General features: G+C 45.1%; 1 protein-coding gene across 18 annotated transcripts in view; it reads left to right on the forward strand.

Moving 5' to 3' along the window:
• BEND7 (BEN domain containing 7) overlaps positions 1 to 26,613 on the forward strand; it is an 81,242-nt gene extending 54,629 nt beyond the window's left edge. For 6 of the 18 annotated variants that reach the window (XM_049100565.1, XM_049100566.1, XM_049100558.1 and 3 more), the window contains 3 exons: positions 12,026 to 12,145; positions 20,620 to 20,673; positions 24,389 to 26,613. In XM_049100565.1, the coding sequence (XP_048956522.1) occupies positions 12,026 to 12,145; positions 20,620 to 20,673; positions 24,389 to 24,450 (236 nt within the window). In that variant the 3' untranslated portion in view covers positions 24,451 to 26,613. Of the gene's footprint in view, positions 1 to 12,025; positions 12,146 to 20,619; positions 20,674 to 22,362 lie in introns of all 18 variants that reach the window. The other 12 variants (XM_049100552.1, XM_035713676.2, XM_049100544.1 and 9 more) reach the window with 7 other exon arrangements.
• The last annotated feature ends 319 nt before the right edge of the window (positions 26,614 to 26,932 follow it).

Consider the following 26,932-nt stretch of genomic DNA (forward strand, 5'->3'; position numbering starts at 1 on the left):
CACATAATCAATGATGAATAAATACAGGAAGGGAGGAAAGAAGGATGGAAGGAACGATGTGGTCAGTGTATCTTCACTGAAAAAGGTGGTTTCTTAAAAATGCAAACACAGCCCCACTACATTGGATGCACACAGGGCATGAATAACAGGATAACTACACAGCTTCCCTGTGACAACTCAGTGGAGGCAGAATGTAAGTCTGAAGATGAGAAGAAACAATGCCAACAAACAAATCAAGTGGTGCACAGCAATCGGGGCTGGTAGAAATCCTGTGAGTGAGAAGCATCAAGGTGATCCCGAATATCAAACCTGCCCTGTATGATGGAGGCCCTGAGAGCTCTGACTTCTGTTCAGTGTCACAGCAGTGTCCCCCGTATGCATCATGGAAGGAGTAGCATGTCGTGCTTTCATTCATACCAGAGAGTAATCATCTTTAAGATGTTAATAATGGTGCTGCAGGACTGTGATTTAAATAAACCCCATAATGCAACCCATAAGCAGGCTCAGTGTGCCAGTGTTCCGGTTTTTGCCATCTCAGGACTTCTGGATACCTCAGTTTGCTTATCCATCCTTGTACTCATCATCATGGCAACATGGTGCCTCGACGGTATCAAAGAGAACTTCTATATTGTCAGCCTCAAAATGTGAGCCTCCAAATTCTCCTAAAGCCGATCTCAATTAGAGGGGGGCTGTCACCATTAAAAAAGAACGGGAAACAAAAGCCTAACTCTGAGGTATCAGCCTGTCCTGACACCCAGTGTCATCACCCTGATGTCACACCACCACACAGCACCCATAGGCCAGCAGTGGCAGGCATGGTGGCAAATGTACTGATCCTCATAGGTGAGGCTCTATTGCTACCACTGCCCTCCTAGCTCATCACTCTCATCCTAAATACCTTTGCCATCTCTGAGTATAGGTGGCTGTGAGGGACAGGACAGTACCTGAACTAATAGAACATGCCCTAACTTACTCTGCTACCGTGGACAAAGCTTCCAAATTTACTGGCCAGGGCATGAACCCAGGACCTCATGGGAATGACTTCGAAAGTTCATATTGCACAAAACCTGGGCTTTAAAAAGGAGAGAAAAAAATCAGTACTTTCTCATCATTTATATGCAGAGCAGACAAATCTAGAAGCGCCCCGTGCAGCAGAGCTTGAGTAGAGGGAGCGTTGGTGTGCGAGCGGTCTTTATGCCACTTGCCCGACTTCTTGAACTGATGATTCTCTCAGCTCTGCTCTAGAAGATAAGTGAGTTACACTATTTCCAAGATGCCTTCCAAGTAGAATTTCCATAAATCTGTGATTCTGAAACATTTTTCTTTGCCCAGAAAAGGGAGTAAATAGCAAAACACCATTACAGCAAAACTGGTTATTATCCAGACCTTAATATTTCACAGATATAATTTATTCCCTTGAAATATACCAAACATGTTAAACAAACATGTGTTGTAGCAGCGAGCCAAAGAAAAGTGTTAATCATATCTCCCACTAAGTTGTATCATAAATGAGCTCTGCTGAGGGCTCTCTTAAATCGAAGTAAATTTAAAATTAACTTTGCTTAATTTGAGAAACCACTAAAGGCACTTTCTTTTAGACAGAGATGCCATTGTGGCAAAAGCAAGACAAGGGATATTGTTCTTTTCTACCAGACTGCTCTGGCCTCAAATCTTTGAGAATTGCTGTGATTAAACAAGATTGCTGAGACCTCAAAGTCCCACCAGTTTGGGGATAGTGAAAGGAGCATTGTGGGTATAGACTTAACTTCTGCCTCTGCCACTAAGGTCTTGAAAGACGACCTTCTCTTGGGGGGGGTGGGGGGGTGTTGGCTAATTTTTAGAAGTCTCTCCCAGTTCAGAAATTCTATGGTTTGGTAACTTTAGTCCAGATTCTCAGAAGTAAACCTAGAGAATTAAAGAAATATGACTGTGAATCAATCTTACAGATACCAAGGGCCCCTTTCATTGCAGCCATGAGCTGAAAGTTCCAGCCCTGATGGTCCTTATGGTCATCTTTCACCCTACTTGACCAGAGGGCCTGCCCCACAGTCTCCTGCATAGATAATCCAGGAGGATATTCTCATTTCATCAATGGATGCATTCTTGTTTGCTTTACTGTATTTTCTTAACTCATAACTTAAAGATTTCATTTTTAGGTGCATTAGTCAATGAACTTTGCTAAACCTTACAGTTAAATGATCTTCAGGGCTTAGTGTGACCTCAAGACCTGTAGCTCTTTACTGAAGAAATTCTCTAGTTCTTTCAGGTTAAGTCACAGACCAGAGAAAAAAACGTTTCTCGGGTTATTCTTTCATGAATTGCTGCCTGACACGTGCCAGCCACTGTGCACCAGGGAGCCACGGCCCCTGCCCTTGTCAAGTGCAGAATCTCATCACTACATGTTGTTATTTTGAAAACCACTGGATGATGAACTCGGGGAGGCGGTGGGTGCCTTGCCTGAGACGGTCACATTTCAGCTGGGGGGGTGGTGGTGGATGACACCTTCTCCCTGCTACTCCCAGCAGACAGAGTACTGAGTCTTCACCCGCACCCCCCCCCCTCCAGAGAGAGTGGGCGTAAGGAGCGGACTTGAGGTCCAGTCAGAAGTGATGTCATCCCAGCAACATCGTAGGAGAAACTCTGATTGATTCGTAGGCTGATGAGAGCATGGCATGGATTCGTTTTCTCCCCACCTTACCATGGAGGTTTAAAACAGGTGTTATATTGACTTCATGCCCATCGTCTTTTTTTTTTTTTTTTTTTTTTTTTAAGAATCAGAATGTTCAGGGTGCCCTGGGGGGCTCAGTCGGTTAAGCACCTGCTCTTGATCTCAGCTCAGGTCATGATTTCAGCTCAGGTGGTGAGAATGAGCCCTGCATGGGGCTCTGCGCTGGGTATGGAGCCTGCCTAAGACTTCCTCTCCCTCTGCCCCTCCTCCTCCTTAAAAAAAAAAAAAAAAAAAAAAAGAATTGAAATGTCCTTCTCCCATCTCCTTTCTCTTTCTCCCGCCCACTCCAGAGTAACCTGAAGCTGTTGTGACTCTTTCTCACGTTTTCCTACATTATTGCTTAAGCGTGTGTCCGTAAATCACCTGTCCTGTCTTGTAAACTTATGAATCCACATACAGAGCCTCTTCCTGTACTTCTGCAACTTTCCATCCGTTTCCCCCCCCAGATTTATCCATATTTTTACATTATAAATCCTGTTTGTTTATTTTAACTGCTAACCACCATATGAATAAAGCAATTTTTCCACAGTCTGCTATTAAGGGACAGTTAGAGTGGTTCTTGTGCACGATTACTGGTGGCAACAGTCACCTTTGTGTTTCCTGGGGCTCATATATGAGTTTCTCCAGGGGACACACCACGGAACCGAGCCACAGGGTGTGAGCATCTTCAGCTTCATTAAGCCTTGCCGAATGGCTCTCTGATGTGACATATCACTTACATATCCACCAGCGGCGAATAAGAAATCCTATTTTTCCTCATTTTTGCCAACACGTGGTTTTAACAGACTTTAATTTTTCCAGTCTGATTGGTCTCTAGTGACACCTCAGTGGTGGATTCCCTGATTGTTACGGTTGGCCATCGTTCCATATTGACAACTATTTGGTTCTTTTCCTCTGTGAATTTCTATCCTTTCTCTCTCTCCAATAGGCCATTGTATTATTGTTGACTTAGATGAATTCTTTTGTCAGTTGCATGTGCTACAAATGTTTTCTCTTATTTTCTAGCCTGTGAAAACCTTGCATGTGATCTCTTTTATCACACCAAAGTTTAGATTTAACAGCCAGACAGACTACTTTATGCTTTGTGGTTGGTTTTGAGGTTGACGGGGCGGGGTGGGGGGGGGTTGCCCATTTCAAGAAATTCTCCCTACTATATTATATAATGGTATTCCTTTAAGATTTTTTTTATTTTTTTTTAAATTTATGATAGTCACAGAGAGAGAGAGAGAGAGAGGCAGAGACATAGGCAGAGGGAGAAGCAGGCTCCATGCACCAGGAGCCCGACGTGGGATTCGATTCCGGGTCTCCAGGATCGCGCCCTGGGCCAAAGGCAGGCGCTAAACCGCTGCGCCACCCAGGGATCCCTCCTTTAAGATTTTATTTATTTTTTTTATTTATTCTCTGTGAGAGACAGAGAGAGAGAGAGAGGCAGAGACATAGGCAGAGGGAGAAGCAGGCTCCCCAAGGGGAGCCTGATGTGGGACTTGATCCCAGGACTCTGGGATACAACTTGAGCCTAAGTAAGACACTCAACCACTGAGCCACCCAGGCACCCTTATATAACGGTATTCCTGATTTTTTCCCCAACAAAGATTTAAAGTTTTACCTTTTATATTCAGATCTTTCATCCACTTGGAATTTACTTTTGCCTAAAATGTGAGGGAAGAATTTAATTTGTTTTTCTCTCTGAGCAATCAATCATTTTCGCACCATCCTTTTTTTTTTTTTTTTTTTAACATGAATCGTCATTCCCCCTTGGTCCTATACTGAGGTCGCACTTTACCTGTTTACACTTGGTCTTTTGTCTGCCTCTGAGCCAGTGCTACAGTTTTTATCAGGTTGGCTTTGCCGGAGTTTTTAGTATCTTACGGCTTGTGCTCTCCTTCCCCCTCTCCCTCCCCCCTCCAGACTTCCCTTCTGCTTTCATTGCTCTTCTTCCTCAGCTGTGACCTGTAGTAATTCTCAGTAAAGACTGAGGGTTCGTGGGGTGAGTTATTTCAGTCTCTGTTTTGATCATTTCTTTACTTCACCCTCACGATCGACTGGCATGGAGTCCAGTGGAGTACTTTGCTCTAGACTGGGGGATTGTGTTTGCAGAGCGATGTGAAAACCTCCCACTGGCTTTGCAGTTTGGTTGCTGTTGTGGGTTTGCCATCAGTCTGTTCTGTAGTTAATCTGTCTTTTCCGTCTGGCTGCTTTTAAGATCACTTTGCCTTTGGTATTCTCTGTTTCCTTTATTATAAGTCTAGGTATAGATTCTTATGAATTTGCTTGGTGAACTAATTTGTAATTGTAATCATAGGGTTTGGTGGTCATTTGTGTGTAACCGATGGTGGATTAAGAATCAGCCTTTACTTGGGGCCCCTGGGCTGGGCGTCTGACTCTTGATTTCAGCTCAGGTCTTGATCTCAGGGTCATGGGTTCAAGTTCTGTATTGGGCTCCACGCTAGGCATGGAGCTCACTTTTAAAAAAAGGCGGGGGGAGGAGGAGGAGGCAGCTTTACTCCAGTGTGTATAAAATGTTCTCAAGAAGGCTCTTTTGGTCTCAAAGCACAGTGTCCCTAACACTCCCTTAGGAGGAAGCTGTTTTGTGGGGCTGCACAATAGATCTTGTGGGAACGGAGTCTGCATTTGGCCTGCCTTCCTCCCGAGACACTTGTCATACTCTCTGGCTCCCCTCTTCTCTCCACACATCACCTTCATCTTCCTCACCAGCTGGCTTCCTCCACTTCGTTTCTGCCCCCTGCCCTCCACAATTCTGGTTTGCAAGGTGTATCAGGGCTACTCACACCCTGAGGTCTCAGTTTTGTAGCTACTGCTCAAGCCCTCATTCTCTCATTGCTTGCTATTCTGAAAAGCTCATCCTTTTGTGCTATCTGGGGCTTGGCTTCCCTTAGGTCAAGTGCCCATCACTGCCGTGGCCAAGCTGACGGCACTTTGGCAGCAGGGGCTAAGGGGGCAGTGAGGGTCGATTTCCCAGAGGCATCCTTGTTGAGCCTGGCTAGGTGTGTTGAGCCCACACCATCCAACTGCCTTTGCTTCAACTCAAACCTTCGGTTTAGTTTTCACTCCAGCACCTTGGTTCCAAGAAGTGAGAGTACTGGGTTATGACATCAAAGGTTTCAGATACTAGAAAGATAATCCCTCCCACACACGTTAATTAATTGCATCGTGATTTATTGATCAGTCCCTTGTAGGTTTAGTTATTGTGAGCTAGTTTCTCAGGCATGAACCCCTGGGTGATCTGATAAAACCAGTTTTGCTGCACAGCTGAGATCCAATCCATAGAGCAGTAGCACCTGCCTCAAGATCTAGAGCACCAGAACACCCTGCAGCATCCACCAGCCCTTCTAGCTCTTTCCCTTTCTCTTCTGGTACCTTAACTTCCATATCTCTCGTGACCTTAAGAAACTATTGGAATGGGTATCAAGCCTACAATTTATGGATTTCGGTTGTCCCCATGAACTTGGGAAATGAAGTTTTATTATCCTCAAGAAAAATATATTCTTTACTAGAGCCATGTCAGATGTGGACCAGAGCCCTCAGTCTCAGAGTTGAAAATGCCTATCCACCCATCCTCCCCAACACCTAGTTTCCTTCACCCTCCCTTCCTGCAGGCCAACCATCCCCACATGATCTAGAAGGGCAGGTGATCTCATACACCCAACTCATCTGATTCGTCCTTCCTCACGTCCCCTGCCTGTGCTTCTCTTTTGTGTAGATGAAAGTAAGCTCAGTGTTCACAACATTCACAACATTAATTTAACTATCGATTTGCTTATATTTAGAATTCAATCATTATTCTTTTATAAAGTCTATATGCTCATATGTAACCTTAAATTAAAAATTATATAACTTACGTGGAAAATAATCCCTATTAGCCATGTGGTCGGGGCCTGGTTATTTAACCTGCCTGTCTTTTGATTTTGTCTGTAATGCAGGATCCCGCACCATCAGGTTACAGCAACCATTAAATGAGATAGATACATATTTAGCACACGGGAAGTTCTACATAATAGTTTCTAAAAGAGTAAAGGGAGGAGGGAGCCAGGGGAGGATGCTGGTGGTCTTCTGGTTGCTCCCAGGAGCAGCCCACAGGGAAACTTCCCTCTACTCCCACTGCAGGCTTGGCCCCCCGGGGTTCCCTCTCCTTGGCACAGCCCCAACACCCCACCAACCTACTTACTGACCTACCCCAGAGAGAGCCCTTTTTCCCACCCGCATCCCTGGCCCCTCTCATGCTTTGGGAGAGGGGCCAGTCCCAGGAGGACCGGCTGCAGTTCTGCTTGCCGTCCACCTTGATTTCTACGTGTCTGTTTGACCCTAACTTAAAATGGCACCACGAGATCAGAAGTGGGGCTCCACGAGATCAGAAGTGGAGCTCTCCACGGTCAGCCGTAGCCTTCTCTGCAGGTGCCATGGAAAAACCAAAGCTCTGCAGATCTCCCCCTGATTCTCAAAGTGTCTATGCGATCCAGTGGCTTCCTCTAACAATCCACCCCATATTTTGCCTTTCCCAGCATAGGGAGCCAGAAAAAAATCCAAATGAAGGGCCCTCTAGAAACCACTGTGAACAGATAGCCGTTTGGAGAGCACGGCCAGTCCCTGTGTTCTCAGCGTGTCACATTCAGACACACTATACGCCCCCTGCTCATTGATGATTACATTAGATGCTGCGTTTCCCAGGGAAGGCTCTGCTCAGCCACCACCAGCTTATTCATTATTTATATACAATTAAAGGGCATGGTTCAAATGAACACAAGCATATGAGAAAAGTCATTATTCATGTACAGATCAAATTGAACATTTGTCATTTCCCTGGTGACTTAACATACTCTTTGTACCTTGGGACCTCAAATTATATTAAGCACAAGAGATGCCTTAACTCTTTTATATAGCTTAATTGTTGCCTTTAATCTGCTGGCTCAGATTATTTGGACTTGTTTAAAATTAGTCCTTGCTTCTCCTTAATATACGAAAATAGAAAAAAAGAGGGAAATTTCTTTTTAGTACCTATTGCTTTCAAAGGATGAATGCAAATTGTTCTATGATTCTTAATGACCCACCATTAACATAGTAGGAAACCCAGTGCATTAATGCAATGCCTCTTTTCACATCATTACTCCTAATGGAACTGTTACCAGGATAATAGCTTGACCTTTAGCTATAGATTCAGACAGCAAAATATATTCTGCTTACTCAATACCTCTATTCACATAGCATATTGAGCATTTTCGGATCAATACAATGACAATCTTTTGGCCTTGTTCTAAGGCCTCATCTGCGCGTGTCACAGAGAAGAGGATTTCCTCTTCAGTAGATAGATCCAAGTTAAAAGTCTCTTTTAAGTTAGAATGTAATCCATGAAATAGAACTTCAGTAATACACCCAGTGGAAATATTTGGTGGTATAGGTATTTTTCGAGAAGCCTAATGCTGTTCCTTCAAAGGTCTCAGATACAGACCCAGAAGACAGAGATTTCCCCGGCTTCTTCTTAATTGTAAACGGATAAATCGTAACTGAAAGGAGAAAATAAATAACCAGAAACCATCACCTTTTTAGTGGGTGAGAAAATATTTAAGCCCAAGGTTAGATTAGAAGGATCTGCTTGGAAGTCCTTCACCGACTGGGAGAAGACATTCCAGAGCCTTCCCTCTGGCTCTCCTACACTTGGTCATTGACATGCTTGGTTGCCGGGAGTCCTTTTGATGTTGGCATAACCCACATCGACTTTGTAATTCGGAACCACCACTTTCTAGTGTGTGCTAATTTGGACACACGCATTTCACAATCTTAAGAGGGGTTGCTGTGGAAATTAATTATACAAATAATATTACAGGGAGGGAGATGTTTACCTGGTAAGATGATACATTCCGTCATTTTTGTGGTACACATTTTCTTATAAACTGCGCTAAATATAGTTATTTTCTTCTCTTCGTTAAAAATGGGTCTTCGAGAACCTTTTGGCAATTCTCTGCTTAGGAAATGTTACTGTGGGCATTTGGATGTAATACAGACTTGTTTCTTTATATTCCATGAATTAAAACTTCCTAAATTCATGAGCTATTATACCTGCTGCCATTAGAAACAAACCCGTGTCTGTTAAATATTTTTGACTTCTTGTTCAGTACAGGGCACTGTGGTTGGTGCTTTGAGGGAGACAAGATAAATGAAGACCCTTGAAGAGGTCTGTGATCTGACGTAGGAGACTCAAGAGCACACCTACGCCCAGGAATATCACTCCGTCTGCATCCCTTCCACATAGAGACCACCTACTTGCCCAGCCCACAGGCCACATACTGGGCAGCCTGGTTGAGTTCTCCCCATTCCTTACTTATGCTTCCTAGTCCTCCCCCTTCCTCTGCTCCGCTGGTCCTGGGGTGGACCCTTTCCATCAAGGCTCTTATCACAGCTACACGCCTTCCTCTCCCTCTGCTGGCCCCTTGAGTGACTTCACTGTCCTCACAAAAAATCCACCTGACCCCCTACCCACATCGTGTCCAGACCTCATCCGCAGTGACCATGCCTTAGCATGCTCATATGGAACGGCTCCACCGCTGATGCTTTATACTCCAGGGTGATATTCTCAATTGCCCTTACTCTATGGCACCTCCTTGCCAACCCCACTGATACTCCATTCCCTGATCCCCATGGATTTTTTTTTTTTCAAGCACAGGAGCCTTTTGCTTTCCTTCCATATGTGGGTAGGGAGAAGGGGAGTGAAGAAAGCAGAGGTAATTAAGTCCAGCTGGCATCTGCAAGTGCTTTATGTCCCTGACCTTCTGCCAGAACCGTCCAGCAGAATCCTAACCTGGACCAGGCCTACCATCCAGTGGCGCCACTCCCAGCTCAGAGCCGCAGGGTGCCGCAGGACTGTTGCCACCACAAGCATGTAGGCGTCTCTTCTGCTCAGCAGCCTCACATCCGACGTCTGCTGCTTTCCTATTCCTCTTCTTAGAAGCAATTCCAGATCTTTTCCATGCTCTCCTACCCCTGGCCACTGGGTCAGCGAGATCTTAGGGGCAATTGCTCCAACATAGACCCCTTCTAAACCCACCCTGTCTCCCATTCTGTCAGGGCTCAGAGGGGGAAGTCTTGCTCCTGTTCAAGGGCAGCCCCCATTTCCAGACCCCACCACCTCCCTTCCTCTGGTGAGGTTCCTGTAACTGTTTCCTTCCTTCTCCTGGATCCTGCCTGCCTCAGAATGCTGGCTGCTTCCCTCAGCCTGTAAACCATGCTCATGTCTCCCTAGCTTGCCATCTTACCCCTCTTTTCTTCCTTCCCCCACTGAATGCGGTTTTTGGGGAATGTCCTCTGTGGCCGCCCCACCACTCCCTTGAGGACCTCCGGGTGACACTTTGCAAACCGTGTGCCTGACACTCTCTTCTGCACATAGTAGACTGTTGTCCTTTCTCTTCATTAGTGCCACTCACTGGTCTTTACAAGACCACACTTCCCAGGTCTCCTGATTTCATCTATCCTGTGCCCCCCTTTCCTTTTGGCTGGGGCTCCCTCCGGCTCCATGCCTGGCCCAGTGCTCTGTTCATCCCGTATGTTCTCCTTGCCCAACATTTTTTTCTTGCTGTTCTGACTACCGTATAGGTATGCACCTCTCAGGCCCAGATCTTCTCCCTGGATCCCTTCCCTGAACTACAGGCTTCTGTGCCAAAATATCTGCCAGCGGTCCCCACAGGGGTGCTTTTACAAACACCCCAGATCAGCATGTCCCCAACTAAACCCAGTACAGCCCACCTTTCCCCTCAAATGTTCCCTTTCTCCCATGTTTACCAGGTCATAGGATTCACCAAAAATACCAGTTCTAGATACCGGTCTGGTGGTCTGGTCACCCCTGCCCCCTTCACTCGTGCTGCCCTGACTCAGAGGATCTCAGTGGCTTCCTCCAGGGACACCCCAGCTCCCACTCCCTTCACAACCAGCCTCCCCACTGCTTCTGGCCATCGCTTCCTGCACAACTGGATCCACTGCCTCTGTATGTGGCCTTCCTCCTCCTTTCAGATCATTTCCCTAGGATAAGTTTCGGGGAGTGAGAGGCTCAGGCCACAGGTATAAGGTTTTAAAAGCCTCTCATCATATTTTACCACCTTATTTCCCAAAAGGGTTTTGCCATTTATGCCAACGGTAGTGTTTGAATGTGCCAGGTCCCCACGAGCTTATCAATATTAAGGATTAGTTTCTAACATTGTTTTTCTAATTTAGTAGCCATAGAGTGTGTTTTGCAATTCTTTGGTTTATATATTAGCTGACCGGTTTTCCTACATACGCTTTGTCTATTTATCTATGGAGACTTTTGAAGTTTCACTTGTATTTGAACTTTTTTTTTTTTTTTTTGGTGGTAGTTATTGAACCATTTCAGTCATATTGAGCACAGCCAGCTTTTCTTATTCTGATGAGATGTTCCTTTTTCATTCAATAGAAATTTTACAGTTTTGTACGGCTGAATCTGTCAACATTTTCCCTTGTCATTTCTTTTTAACAGAAACCTTTAAAACATTAAAACTGCCAGTATTTTAAATACCAAGAAGGCAGCGTGAGGTGACCGCATGCTACGCCTTGTCCTTACGGAGAGCAGGTTGCACAGATGGGGTGTGAAAGTGCTCCAAAGTGGAGGGAAGCCCAAATGTCCGCAGCAGCGTGTGGATGGCTGTGTGGCTTTCAGAAGGCCACCGTCTTGTCTCCCTCTTGTCCTGCCACAACGCTCCCCACAGTTCGCTGGGTGCTCTCCTAGGTGCTAGCCCAGCACACGAGAGGCTAACAAAGTACAACCAGGACTTGCATTAAGATACAGCTGCATTATTATTTGAGTGCTGATTGAGTTAGTGGGAAACACCATGAGAATGCCATCCTTTTGTGTAATCTTGCATTACATTTTGTGTGATCTTGCCTGAGATCAGATTTAACAACAGTAATGATCCATTTGCTGAATTTTGTCATGGTGCCAGTAGTCCCATAAGTAACATATTCTCCTCTGCTCATATAAGACATGTATACATGGATGTAGAACAAATAGAGTGGTTACATCAGAACTACTTATTTTGTATAGCCAGTTGCATTTTGAAGCACCATACGCTGTATGTAAGCTGGGAGATTGGGTCCTGCCAATCTCCATCTTTACCCAAGGAACGTAGTATAGACACTGAAGACACTGAAGTTCCCACTGCGGAACTTAAGGCCTTTTAGAAATACACTTTTTTTTTTTCTTCTTAGGATAGATTCCTATTTCAGATCTGCATGCTTTATTTGTTAAAGTACTTAACAATATTTAACATTCTCTTTCAGTCTTCACAGAAAAATACTGTACTGCTAACCATGTGGATAAACTTCCTGGCCCAAGAGACTGGGTACAGATTCTACAGGATCAGATCAAACTGGCCAGAAGAAGGTTAAAAAGAGGCTCAGGTATGAATAAGCTGCAGGAAAAGAATCGCGAGAAGCCCTTTACTGAGTTCTTAGACGTCACAAAGTACAGTTCTCTGCTCTACGGCACTTCACTGTTTTGTCTTTTGAAGGAAAAGCTCTATAGAATGTGCGGCGGTTTTGCATTTTAAAGTCTTACTCAAGTGAATTTTGAAATTCACCTGAAGATTAAGTAGTAAAAATTACATCAAGTCATTTATTCTTACTAGTACAAACAAAGAAGATTGCTAATCTCATTTGTGGCCTTGTGCATCTTACCTGCAAAGCTGGACCTCTCTTTTGTGATCTGCTTCTATTTGCTAATGGTTTTTGTGTGTTTGGATCAGCATGACTTTATAAAAAGTACCAGTGGCTTGAGGTAAAAAAGATAAATAATAATAATCCTCCCACCAGAAAAACTGCATAGAATAGACAAAGGGATTTGAAGTCACATAGATATTATTCAAATCTGGCTCTGGTGGTTCTGAGATGATGTTACCAAGGTAAGTGAATGCCAGTTGAATTAGGACTATTTAGATTTGGTCATTTGGGGTCTCAATGACAGTTGGTCTATTTACCAGTAAGGAATTCCTCTGAAGTCAGTTTTCTGTCACCATGTAAGAATAATCATCTCTAGGAGGCCACAAATCTGCAGACTTTTTTTTAAGCAAACAAACAATTCCAGTCAAACCTCAGGATGCCTGGTCTGCCAAGAGCCTACATGCTTCCATAGCTGCAGAGCGTAGGTTTCAGAGACGGGCTCCAGACGCTGACTTGACCGTGGCACAGCGGGGTGGTGTGGAGGCCTGGAGGACAGCAGCTCACACGCGCGGGCCTGGGTCTCTGACTCATCCCTTGTGTGAACTCAGTGTCCTGGGCACAGTGAGGAGCCTGAATCAGCTGGCGGACCCCTGCCCCCAGTGAGGAGAGCTCCCCACACGGGCTGGGGAGTGCCTCCATGCCCGAGACCAGGGAGCAAGGGACCCAGTGCATCTCCAGTCCTCTTCTGTAAAGCAGCTATCAGGACTCTAAAATATTTAGCGCTAGATGATTTTTTTTTTCCATTTGCTTCCTTTAATACTAATTGATACTCTTTATAAAAAGCAGTGGGCCACGGCTGTCTGGCCATCTGTCGTTGGTAGAAATGTATTGTTGCTTTGGGCAGTAAGTTGTTGTGGAGCCCAGAAGGCCTGGCCTTCGGGTCTCTCCTCTGCTCTTCCCCAGCTGGCCCTTGGGCCAGTCAGTCCCCAGTGTCTGTGTCACAAAGCGGTTAGGAAGATAAAGCCTGCGTCCTGGTTGTTGTGAGGTTCCAGACCTATGTCATACGTAGGTGTCTTCATAAATGAACCTGGTGTGCCTTGTGAAAACGTCTGTGCAGCCGAGGAAGCATAGCCTGTGTGCTGGGTCAGGGCCCACACAGCCCACCGTGCCCCGTGGGCCCTCTGCTCCTGTTGTCCTAGCACAACTCTCACCTCTTCGCCTGTGAAGGGTTTTCAGGCTTGGATAATAAATAGATCATTTGCTTGCCCGGCCCCCGGGTCTCTCCAATCTCTCTGCCTCCTTTCTCTCCATCTACCAATGACCGTGACTGCACGTGAACACAGTGGGGTGCACTGGGAAGAATGGGCCTCACCTTCCGGCTCCCATCTGCCCATTACAAATTCCTGGGACCTTCGAGGAGCCTCGGTCTCTCCATTTATAGAGCAAGGCTAATACCTGCCTCGGGGCTGTTTTCAGTGTTAGAATCAGCCCGTGTCAGTATTGCCACTCACAGAGCCGACACATCATGCCCTTATCTTCCTTCTCTCTGCCAGCCCTGAACAAAGCACAGCTATTCCTCCATCCGTGCTGGTTCTTAAAACCACTGCTGGCTCTTTCTCCTGGACAGTGTTGGTCGGACTTCCTCCCAAAGGGGTTGCGTTGCCTTGGTCGGCTTCCCGTCCTGTCCACTTCAGAACCCGTTGCCTTTTGCCCTGTGGCCCCACACCAGGGCAGGAGCTCCTGCTGTATCCCCCGGATGATCAGATTCCTGTTGACGTTAACACTCTACTTGACCTGCTTGTGGATTTTGACTCCATGGGATCTCCTCCCTTGGGCTCTGGGGCTTCCCAGACTGATTGTCCTCCCAAGTCTCCTGCTGCCTCCGATCAAGTCCACGGCCTCTGCCTCCTGGGCCCGCCTCTGAAACCCAGTGGCTGGCTTTCCATTCTTGGTGCTGTTGTTATTCTCCAGCCTCACCCAGGACCTGAACTGTCCGACCATCGATGGCCCATCAGTGTGCAGCTCCAGATGTGGCCGTACCTGAGACCCTAGACTTCATTCTCTGAGAATTAGATCTGATCATGTCCCACTCCTGATGAGAGACTTCGCCAGCTTCCTGTCTTCCCCAAATACCATCCCTTCTACAGGCCCGTTCAGCATGGACCCAGGGCCCTTGACAGATGGCCCATCCTAGTCACCTACTCCAGTCTTAGGCCTGTGCATCGAGCCTCATCAGATACCCTCCTGTCCTGAAACGTGCTGGGCTCTCACACACATGCTTTCCCTCTGCCTGGGAGGCGGCACCTCCTCTCGTCACAGATCTTAAAGGTTACTTCCTCCTGGAGCCTTCAGAGGTAGCCCTGGCCCTTTGGTCTTCTGCCCCCAGAATAATGGCACTCCTGTGTCTCCCCCACTGACCATGAGATCCTCAGGAGCAGAGTCTGCATCTGCAGCGTGTTTCGATCCCAAGTATGTGGCACATGGTGGACATGCGAGAATATTCATTGAGTGAGCCAGCAGATCAGTCATTGGAAAGGAGACAATAACCCACAGTGAAGAGGTCTTACTGTTTAGCTGATCCTGGTCACATGAGACTCTCCCACCAGTTCCTTACTTAGCATTCAAGTACTTATTTCATGACCCCCAGAACCCAGGGGGCAGCATCCCTGAGCTCTGTCCCTGGGAATGAGGGACTCTCATTTCCTTCTCGGCCCCCTACATCCTTAGTCCCCTCTGTTTCCCCTCGTCTCCCTTCCTCCCACATAGGCTGTGAGTCTGGAGTCCCAGTGGCCTCACCCTCTTCAGGTAGATTAACTGAGTAACACTGAGGAAGATTAACTCCTGGCTGGTGGGTGTCTCACCCCTCCTTAGGCTACAGGTCTCTCCTGCCTCAGCCTGACTGGCCTCACAAAGGCCGCCTTTCATTACCTCAGCCTCCTTAGATGTCAGGCTCCAGGAAAGAGCTGAGGACGGAAAGTTTTGTTTTTTTTTTTTTTACAATTGAATGACGGGTGTTATCAAAAGACAACTGCCCAATAGAGTCCACAGCAAATAACCCCTTACTGAGCACTGATGCCACGTGGGGCGCCGTGTCTCCTCAGTTTCATTTCCCAGAGCAGATTTCACTTATTAAAGCCTGAATGGTGTTTTTGTTAGTAAGTATTAGGTTGGCCCTGCCTTGGTGGTCTGACCTGTTTGGGTATGTCAGGACTCTATTTACCTATTGGGGAAATTGTTGAAGCCCCCGCCCAGATCAAAGACACTAAGTAGAATAGTCAGGCCTGAGAGAACGCTGACATCTGCCGCAGCAGAGACCTGACTTTAATGCTCTGTAAGCCCAGAAGAGAACAAAAGGCCAGAGTACCCCAAGAACCGGCAACTTGGCTTCCCTTTGGTCCCGAGGATGCCCCCAGCTTCTAGGCCGGAGGTTGGTTAGCACTTCACTCCTTCTACCTACAATCCACAGAAGCTGCCTGCTTCCTGAGGGGTGGGGGCAGAAAGGGAAAATGTGGGAACTACTCCAAGCAACTTGGGAATTTGAGGGGCAAGAGCTGTATAAATCCAGAGTACCGACGCTACTTATCCAGGAGCTGCAGAGACAACTCAGTGGAAGGAAGACGACAGCTTCATGCTACAGAACATGCACCTCTGGCTTGAGAATGATTACAAGTCCCAGGGGGACTTGAAAAGTTTAAGTTTGAGGAGAAACCCTTGAAGGTAGAAGACATGAAAAGTAGAGTATTGAGTATATATCAAGTGTGTTGTGGAAGGCTATTTTCAGAGAGACAGAAACAGCCTTGCTGGTGTTAAAAGGAGAACCACAGGCCCAAAGTGGAGTCTCTCGTGCTCGGGCCATATCACCAAGCAGGCTCAGTACTTCACCTGATGGTACTTTCAGCCTCCCCTGGGAACGTAGTCTTAACTGATCAGTCAGCAGTTTTCTGGCCGGGACCCTCTCCATCTCCCAGAGCAAGAGGAGGCAGTCCACCTAATAAGACCCTCTTGTCCCCAGAGGAAGGTGGCCTTTCCCACAATTATCCTTTTTTCTGTTTATGACTTCCCCGTCCTCTTAAAACCGTAACACTTTGCTGGAGCCCTTTGGAGCTCCCCTCTATTTGCTGGATGGGACACTGCCTGGTTCCTGAATCACTTCAAAGCCAACTAGATCTTCGCATTTACTCAGTTGAATTGTGTTTCCAACACTGAAAGCAGGTTGCATGACTAAAATAGGAAATTTGGTTTAAGTTGTGTCTCTTCGTTGTAAGGTAGTGTGGAAACATCTTCAGTGTATGGTTTCCATACCATTCATTTTTTAACGAGGAAGATGGGAAATCCATTTGTAAGCTGGTTGGAAAAGTTGATCTTCATATAAATTTATGTTTGATAAATAAAAGATAAATTTTATTTTCTCATACCATATCTTTTATACATAAGCACACGTCTTTTTTTTTCCCTAGTGCCAGATGCTGAGACCAATTACTATGAGTTCTGGTCTCCAATCCCTTCCCTGCTTCCCCCCAAAGAACACACATGCACACAGTGGGGACTTCCCTCCACATTACTGGTTGGATTTCCCGCAGACTGGCCAGTGAACCCCTTCTTAACCTCTCAGCATTTGTGTAATTCATTTGACACACCTGGTTCACACCCACCTGCCCACTTCTGCAGTGTGGGATCCAAACTGTAGGCCACTCCCTTACCCTTCCCCTCCTGTGGGAGCCTCTCACGAGCTCAGGATGTTGGCTGCCTGGTTCCAGAGTCATCATCATATTTGATTTAGGGTGTTTTCACATCTAACCACTGGGCTTAGATGGTCCACCTAGATATTTGTGATTGGCGCCTTGGGCACTTCTCTGCCTTCCTGGCAGGTTCGTTCCTGCATCTGAAAGGGGGAAGATGGCTTGAGGACAAAACTAGCCCTGACCTGCAAACCAAACTAGACCAAAGGACAGCGCATCAGCGGTGACCTGCCAGAAAGGTTTTATCTTCCAGTTTTGTCAAATGCTCTTTTCGCCGCATTCTCCTTAAGCAGCACCAAAGTGGGACCCTAGCAGATAGACATTAGAGCCACTTGCCTTTCCTTCCTGAGGCTGATAGGAACTGAGTGGCCTGGGTCAATAACGTTGCTCCCACTCACGTTTTTTCATCTTGAGTATTCCCAGTCCAGACAATAATACGAACAGTGTCTCGTAGACATTCTATAACTTCAACCTTATTTATCATATTTGGTGCAATTCCTGGAATTAGGTACAGACCCCACTGTGCAAGCCAGTCAGCTCGCTGCTTATGGAAGCCCACCCTGCCTCTAGGAAAGAGAAGTGCCCCACACAGACCTGAAAGGTAGTTATGCGAATCCACATAGAAATTCATCTGGGGACTCTCGTCACATGTAATAATTTTCTCCTATAACTGGAATGATTCCTTTGCTAGTGTGGATTTTTAATCATTTTCATTAGGCTATTTCCTCAGAGCTGAAACCACAGTTTTTTATTTGTGGGAGATCCAAGAGCAAAGCTGTCACTGCTATTAAATTTTTATTGGACTTGCTCAATCTTTTCTAAATTTCACAACTTGACTGTCACCTGAGGAGAAGGACTAGGAGCTCGTTGTTACAGATAGATGTTATAATTAAATTTAAGGAGCACAGCCGTGTTCTTCACCTGTGACACTTGGTCCTGCTCCTGCAGCCAGCACACACGAATTTGCATGCAATAATTTGTATATTTTTCAGATGTGAACATTTTGTTTTTACTATAGCACAGGATTGTATAGGCCTGGTTTTTAAAAGTGAGAATGGCTAAATTAAAAAGGGAAGGGTTTTGTTATATAACTAAAGAGAAAGTATATATGTAGGGAAAGTGACTGAAGTATACAATGAACTAGAAGATTTTAAAAATTAGCTCACAGTGATACCATGCGAAATACATCTGGACTATTCATAGCAAAGAGATTAAGAGCCCAGGTTTGCACCTGACTCACAGCCTTTACAGTGTCACTTACTAGCTACATTCCCTTAATCTTTTTTTTTTTTAAGTTTTGTTATTATTATTATCTAGCAATCTCTACACCCAGCATGGGGCTCGAACCCACAACCCCAAGATCAAGAGCCATACACTCTTCCTGAGCCAGCCAGGCACCCCATATTCCCTCAGTCTCTTAACCTCTGTCTTGGTGGTTTCATTTGTTAAAATGAGCAGAATAATAGCCCTACCTTGTAGGGTTTTCTAAGAGTTAGATGATGTATGTAAAGTGCTCAGTAAATGGTAAACAGTTAATAAATGGTGGTGGCTTTCAATACTAATAATGTTGAAAATTTAAAAAAAAATTTTTTTAAATCCTAGACAATGAAAGGACTACCACGTAATTCATCACCCTCCTCAAATTCACTCAGACCATTTAGAAGAAAATAGTGTCTTCTCTCATAAAAATAACATTTGTTCATTAGTTGAAGATTTTTATTTATTTGAGAGAGAGCAAGCACGAGCTGGGAGGGAGGAGCAGAGAGTGAGAGAGAAGCAGACTCCCCGCTGGGCAGGGTGCCTGCTGCAGAACTTGATCCCAGGACCCTGAGATCACGACCTGAGCAGAAGGCAGACACTTCACCAAATGAGCCACCCACGCGCCCCCCCCCCATTATTTTCTAAGTATATAGAATAATTTTTAAAACCCAAAGAACAAGGACACCTGGGTGGCTCAGTGGTTGAGCGTCCACCTTTGGCCCAGGGCATGATCCTCGGGTCCTGGGATCCAGTCCTACATCAGGCTCCCTGCGGGGAGCCTGCTTCTCCCTCTGCCTGTGTGTCTGCTTCTCTCTGTGTCTCTCACGAATAAATAAAATCTTAAAAAAAAAAAAAAAAAAACCCAAAGAACAAAAGTTTAAATGCCTACAAGCCTTTCATCCGGAGAGGAACACTTCGCATTTTAGTATGTCCTGTATTTTGTCTATAAGCCTATGTTAACATTTTTAATCTTACCATTTTTCCTATCACTTGAATCAAATGTTTCGTTATTAAATATTCACCTATAACATCATTTTAGAGAAGAGGAGCAGAAACTCTTCTCTGCCCCAAACTGGTCTTAACTACCGTGTCTCCTCTCAGCGTTTTCTCTCTGGTGGATTCAGCAGGTCAGTAGACAATGGGTCTTTCACCAGCGCCAGTGTGTAGCGATCTGAGGACAAGGTGTTAGGGGATGAGCCAGAGTGAAAGTCTTTGAATGTTTCTAGCCGTATTGGCCCCCGATTGTGTTGAAAGCCTCAGCAATAAACACAGGAGTGCAGCATTACTTTTGCTTCCCACCGGCTCAGCATTACAACGTGATGATGGCACGTGGCAGCCCCCGTGGGACCAGCCCCACGCACCCGGATGCAGGCAGCAGGAGGGTGGCTGGGAGAGGGAACTAGCCCCGGGGCCCAGGGAGCAACGGGCGAAATTATCCAAGTGGCCGTGATGAAACGTGGTGACCTGTTCCCAGCATGCTGGGGAGAGTGGCAAGCCCATCAGTTATCGGGAGACATGCGAGCACTTTCTTTTTTTGTATTTAATGGAGGGTTTTCTGTGACTGAAGGACCTACCTTTGCAAAACCCTTAAGGAGATTAAAACATATCAGGCAAAAAAAAAATAAAATAAAATAAAACATATCAGGCGTGAGCAAAGGTTTGCACTTTGAAACAGAGACGTGACGAATCTTTTGAAGATACACTTACTCCTTCTGATTTCCTTTATGACTGAATTGATGCCGATTTCAGACAGGCAGCTCTAGGATCTGAATTTCAGTCATCTCCAAAGAAAGGCTGGTTCTTGGGATTTCCTAAGCCTCCCCCACGGGGACGGTTCTGGGGAGGACAAGGGAAAATTCTACCACAGGGATTCACTGACGTCTGTCCTTCGATGATCATATTCAAACAATACCCCCCAGATTCTTGATGGATATTTAAGCCTATGCAAACAAGGGAAAATGAACTAAGATCATCAACGATTGATAGAATAAGGTTCATAAGAGACTTCCAAAAAACTTAATGCAGGAAAAAAGATTTTATATCATTATCTTAAAAAAATACTTTAACTAATGGTACTAAAATCTGTACCGTGAACCAACGAGGAAGAAAGTTGAGACTATTATGCATTACTGGAGTTTTTAAATTGCATTACTGTATTCAGGGAAATGAATGTGCTCCCTGAAACTAATGAGATTTGTGTTTTATGTTTGTAACCAGCAGAGGTAGCTGACGGTGATGAAAGACTGGACAGCATTTCTCTACCACCAACAGGTAAAACACATTTACCTTTTCATCACCCGCTGGAAAATACAGCGCATGAAAATATTTGCATTGAAAATGTTTGAAACGTCAGAGACGCAGACACTTGAGCAAATGGCTTCTGGCCCAGACCCTTGTAATCAGAGGTTCTCAGGGCCCTGTGTTCAGAGATATTTTTACATGGAGTATGAAAAGCTCCATTTTTCTCACATGGTCTCATATCCTCAAGAACCTCAGAGCAACAAGTCCTAAGAACTTAGTGTCACAACATCATGCTTCCCAAAACCCGTAGACCTTAAAAGTACTTTAACATGAAATGCTATTTCTTCCTAGAAAAAGGACCACCAGGTTTTTGATAAAATTGACATACATTCTGTCCTCATCCATCTCTCCCGAAAGGGTTTTGAGAGGCAGGAGGTCACTGCTCCTCCTTTAACAGGCACCCAGTGAAAACGGAGTGATAGAGTAAGCCTGTCCCTCTAGCCTGGGTGCACATTCCCCGTCCTAGAAACAGATCAGCTGAGTAGAGCGTTTCACTGCAACATCTGCTGCAGTGCGAAGCCACAGACCACCATCCGACTTCGTAGTATTTGACTCTGACCTTGGCCTCCTGCCTCTGTGTCATTTCCTACCCGAGAGCCCCAGGGACAGGGTCCGATCCCTGAGCCATGTGATGATCAGGACTCTTTAACGACCACCCTCAAAAGACTACCTGGAGACTTCTCTGCCCACAAACCTCAGACACCTCCCCCGCAAAAAAAACCTCTAAGTGAAAAAAGCTCAACTCCAGATGTAGGGATGATAAGTTTTTCCATAAAATCTCGCAAATAGGGCAGCCCGGGTGGCTCAGTGGTTTAGCACCGCTTTCAGCCCAGGGCGTGATCCTGGAAACCTGGTATCAAGTCCCACGTCGGGCTCGTTGCATGGAGCCTGCTTCTCCCTCTGCCTGTGTGTCTGCCTCCCTCTCTCTGTCTCGTTTCTCATGAATAAATAAATAAAATCTTTAAAAAAAAAAAAAAAACCCTGGCAAATAGAAGAGGAGGAGCTAATCTTTGTAGGAGCTCCTCCAGGTCAGGTGTTCACTGGTAGCGCCTGTCCGGGGATGGCAAGGAAAGCAGAGTTTGCAGGTGTAGGATAGACGCAGGTCAGGACCGCAAGAAAGCTCACCCATGTAAGTGATGCACGGGCTTTCCCGGTCACCACGTAGCTAGGCAACAGATCGATGGTCAAATAAATGAACTGAGGCGCATAGCGTGAAAACAGCCCGCTTACATCAAGTTCTTCCTGCATACAGCCATTATAGGAGAGGGAGTTCTCTGCTTGTTTGGCTATGTTTCCACATTTATGAATTAAGATAATTGAAATGCATGATCTCTACTGTTCCTTCCCATCTTGTCCTTGTCCATCATGACGACTCCTATTAGCCTTGTTCTTATCACACCTGGCCCACTCCCAGTAGACGCATGAAATATTACTACCAGTAATGAAATGGCGCATTTCAGGAGGCAGTTTGGAAGAATCCCAGCTGTTTGGTTGTGCCTTCCAGCTTTCTTCCCCACCTATGCTGCCCTGAGGTCCATGAGCTGCCCCCTTCCTCACGGTCATCCACACACTTTGGGCTTCATAATTATTAGCAGTACTGCTATCCTTATTTGAAAACCATTCCCCTTGAAATGATACCTTTGCATTTTCCGTCTGAAGATGGAGGCAGAGAGATGCTTCAGATGAGGGAGTTGAACACAGGCTGATAGAACCATCTCGTGGAACTAAAGAATTTCAAGGAATCTGAGAAAAGAAGAAACGTTAGAGATCATCTAGTCCCTTCCCTTCTTTTTATCCAGTCCTTTTATTTTACAGGTAAAAAAGCCTGAGGCCCAGAAACACTAAATGACTTTCTCAAGGTCTCACAGCTGGTTGGTGGCCCGGCCCGAGCCCCGGCCTCTCGACTTCCAGCCATTATACCGCATAGCTTTCTCACATCTAAGCCAAAGCCAGCTTTCCTCTGCATGTTTCTTAAAAGACCCTAAGAGTCGATGGATGTACTAATCCCTTTAGGATTCCATTCCACTGTGTGTCTTCACAATTAGAATGCCTGTCGTAAGTCTGCCTGAAGTCCTCTGCAGTTGAAACTCACTCATTGGGAGTCCTCAAACCTTGCCCAAGGCCGCAAGGTCCTGCCAGAGACAGTAGTGGTAGGCCACCCTGCAGGTGTCTTCACTAGACTACCCACACTTGATACAAATGACTAAAGAGCACGACCAATAATACTGTTGATCCTGTAGCAAAGGGGGAAAGAAGTTGGCAGATTGGTGCTTAAATTTATTTCACAGTGTTGAAATGAGATTGTCTTGGTGAGACTAGCGAGTCTCAATCGCCTCTAAAGTAAAATCTGGGGTCGGGGCGGCATCTGTGAAGACAGCACTACACCAACCCTCCCTCCCCGCGTGGGCCCCAGGACACTGCCCCAGAGGGGAAGTGTGCCTTTCCTGCACACCTCGCTTCACCCCTGCCTTTAAGACTCCCTCATCAGACCTTCCTTATCTCTTTTATCTCAGCTGGCAACCGTGTGGCTCCTTTTGAGAGATTAAGCAACACCTTTTATTACCGTTTGAAGGTCTTTATCCTTCTTCCAAATTCTGCTATGCCGGGAGGGGCAGGAAGAGGGTGTAAATCCTTTAAGTGTGTCCATGAACCAGAATCAACCAAGTCAGGGTTACAGGCAGGCAGCCCAAGGATATGTATGTGTCTCAGTCCACTACATGGAAGCAACCTTCTGCTTGTCTGGTTTTAACCACAACGTGTGCCGCTTTTATAGTGGAAGAACACATTTTCCTCATTTCTTTTCCCTCACCACCCTGTCAGTAAGCCATAAGCGTGCTGGAGCAGCTCCCAGGATTCAGCACTGTCAGGTTTTGTGAACAAACGCCCACCCTCGGGGAGCCCCGGTCCCGTGTGAGGCGGCTGCGGGTGCAGACAACGCACTGTGATAACCCCGAGAAACCACCCAGGACTGGGGAACACTCTGTGCCAGGTAGAAAAAAAAAAAAAAAAAAAGGACAGAGAAAGTAAAATCAAAACAGTGCTTTCTAAAATTTAGAAAGGAGGTAGCACAGAGCTCACCGGGGCCTAGCCATTTTTGTCATACATCAGCAATCTTTTACATACTTCTAAACAATTAACAAAAGTAAAGGAAGAAACTATAAATTAATGTTACCACTCAGAGACAACTATTATTGAATATTCCCCCCTCCCGATTTTTCTATTTATTTTATTTACTTACACAGTGAAGGTCAAATACATAATATTTTGTTTCCTAAGGGGTTTTTTTTCTTTTTCTTTTTTTTGACCTAACCAGCATTTTCCACTTTCCACAAGTCTTCATACACATTATTTTAATAGCTGCATCATGTTCTCTTTTACAGGTAAACCGTATTTTATTTAGCCATATTCTATTCCTGGACAATATGTGGACCTAACTCCAATAGTAACACACAGTCATGGACTTTCCTGTAAAAATAATCATTACAGATTTCCAGTGGCCAAAATTGCTCACTCAGCACAACTAAAGCCTTGGCCAAAAAATTAGTGATTTAAATGCGAAACAGATACTTCATCAGCGAGGTTCTCCACCGACCCAGCATACTTGGCTTCTAACCCCGTCCCAGAAAAGTGTGCAGTTCTCTTCTAGAGAAGTGGCCCCCTCTTCATTGTCTTGTCTCTGTTGTAGGTAATATATTTGACACCAGGAGAGGAAACACGGAAGACACAGAGCCAGATTTCACTGCCTAGACTCCCCTTGTAGTGACATTGTTCATTAGTACATGTAACTCTGCCGTTTGAATTCCCTCAGAGATCCACGTAGCGTTTCAGGTTACTGCAAAGTGTGGGTGTTCTGTGAAGCTTTCCTGTCATATCTGAATAGTTTTCATAGACTTTGTCACATGTGATCATCAAGCCTCCAGTTTGAGGTCTTTAGAAATCGTTTTTAGAGTTGACTCATTCATTACCTTCTAAAAGTCCAGCGTATGACCATTGCGTTCATTGTTCATTAAAAAGCAGTTCTTTTTTTCTTCATAAGCTCAATGTGAACATTACAGAGATTAGAAGCATTTTTATTTTAATGTGCACTGCTTAGATGCTGTATAAAGGAGGATAGCTCTTTCCAGCGCTGAGGGAGCAGTTGGGAAGGCCAGCATTAATTAGGCCTTCAGCAGCTTAGAAGACGAAAAAGTTGTTGTGGGAGACAGGATAGCTCTGACCTATTAGACGAAATCATTTGTGACATCAGTTCCTCCAAAGATAGCCATTTGTAACTGAATAAGTGCGAAGGATCTACGAATTCTTGAGAAAGAAAAACTTTTCACAAAGATTGTGTCAACCCAGTGACAAAATAACTAATTAAAAAGTGAGAAACTCAAAGTAACCGGTGACCCATATGATACCTAACAACTGTTTCCACAGATGGTTTTAAACTGTGGGGTCCAGGGTTTTGGCATGGTGTGGCAACCAGCCACAAACGTACATAATATTATATACTTTATTTGGTTCCTAGTACACTCGCCCTCCACTTCCTATGAAACCGACATATGAAAATATGGGATTATACTAAAGAGATAGCTTGCCATGTGGGTATTGTTTTACAGAAATCTTTACCTCCAGATTCCCTTCTCCAAAAAGATGGTGAACTTAAAAATACCATTTTACTTAGAAACATTGCACGTAGCCCTCATTCACTGTAGAAAGCAAATTACCATGAAATCTCGGGCACTTGACCCAAAGCCAAAAATTGGCTGGAAAGAAATTGGGACCGTAGAAATACCAAACCAGAGGGGGAAAATATTGTTGTGCTGACCATTACACACCCTTCCCTAGCACTTGCTTTAACTAAGTCATGGAGGATTAGAGCTCAAAGTTCTTGTAGAGGCACCCTGTCCAAGGTACCTGTGCCATCTCGCACTGAACGGCTCAGCCTGAGCTGGGAGGGGAGCTCCGGGGCAATCCTGTGTTCCACTGAAGACCAGCTCATCAACCGAAGACAGTACATAGGCATCCCTGAAATGTGACAAAGCCGGTTCTAGGTGTGGCTTGTGGAATCAATCTAACTGCTAGACAGCTACATCTCATATCTGTGCATCTTTTATTTGTCTTATTTCTGAAGCTACAAGGAAGGTTCAGAGAAAGTGTTCCCATCACATCCTATAGTTACTGGCCTTTTACATTTTTAGGCCAGTTAGTAATCCCTTCCCTGAAACTGGTCCCATTGGTCATCATCCGGTGGCCTGATGAAGTCCTACAAACCAGGGCTTTTGTTGTTCTGCAACGTATGTTTTAAAATTTGTCTTCTGCCCCTCAGAAGGAAATATTTCTCAAGGGAAGGGAAAAGATTAATTAGTGACCTTTCAACTCTATTACAGTAAGATGGGTATGTTGCTACTAAAAGGTAGAAATATTTACCTTACAACTGCGGGATCTGTTAAATATGCATCACGAACCTTCGAAAGCACTTCCTTCCAAGACTGGGTGACAGCTTGGATTTTTCAATACTTGAGGAAGGGTGGGGATTGCTCAACTCACGAGTACGTGCAATGCATCCACAAATTGGAAATACATATCACAGAACTGCAACAGTGAAATCATATTTTGTACATTAAAATTGTATTTGTGTTTACTTACTGTGACTACTGTTCAGACTTTATTCAGAAATCCTTTTTATAGGCTTTCTTAGTAAAAAAAAAAAAAAGTATTCCATATCTATGGATAATGTCTCAATCTTCTGTATATATGTTTTATTAATATGTAAATATTTAGATTTTTTAAAATGACTATGTTCTTTAAAACACTTTCAACACAAGGCTAGTTGTGAAATGGTGTATAACATTGTGTTGTGCTGTCAATTCCCAAGATGCTCTTTATGTCCGTTCCAGAAGAACACAATAAATTACTTTAATTGAACGTGCCTGTTCTGTGCCTGTGTGCCAGTCCTCCCGTGTTTATGAAGAGGAGTCAGTGCTAATCATTAATTAAAAGGTATTTATTAATACTCGGGTGATCTTACACAGAAAGCCCTATCTCCTTAGGAAGCTAATTTTAAAAAATAAACAAACTAGATTGCCACCCGAAAGAGCGTCTTCAAATACAAGTAGGCTCTGCATGGCAGTCAGACGAATGGCAGGAGCCGGTACCACTGTAACACTTGAGCATTAAGTACTGATAGGCTTGAAGCCTAATTTTAAATGAATTAGGTAGCTTTATAATCTTCACTTAAAAGGTT

This window comes from Canis lupus, chromosome 2, assembly GCF_003254725.2.
Source record: "Canis lupus dingo isolate Sandy chromosome 2, ASM325472v2, whole genome shotgun sequence".
NCBI classification, from domain to species: Eukaryota; Metazoa; Chordata; class Mammalia; order Carnivora; family Canidae; genus Canis; species Canis lupus.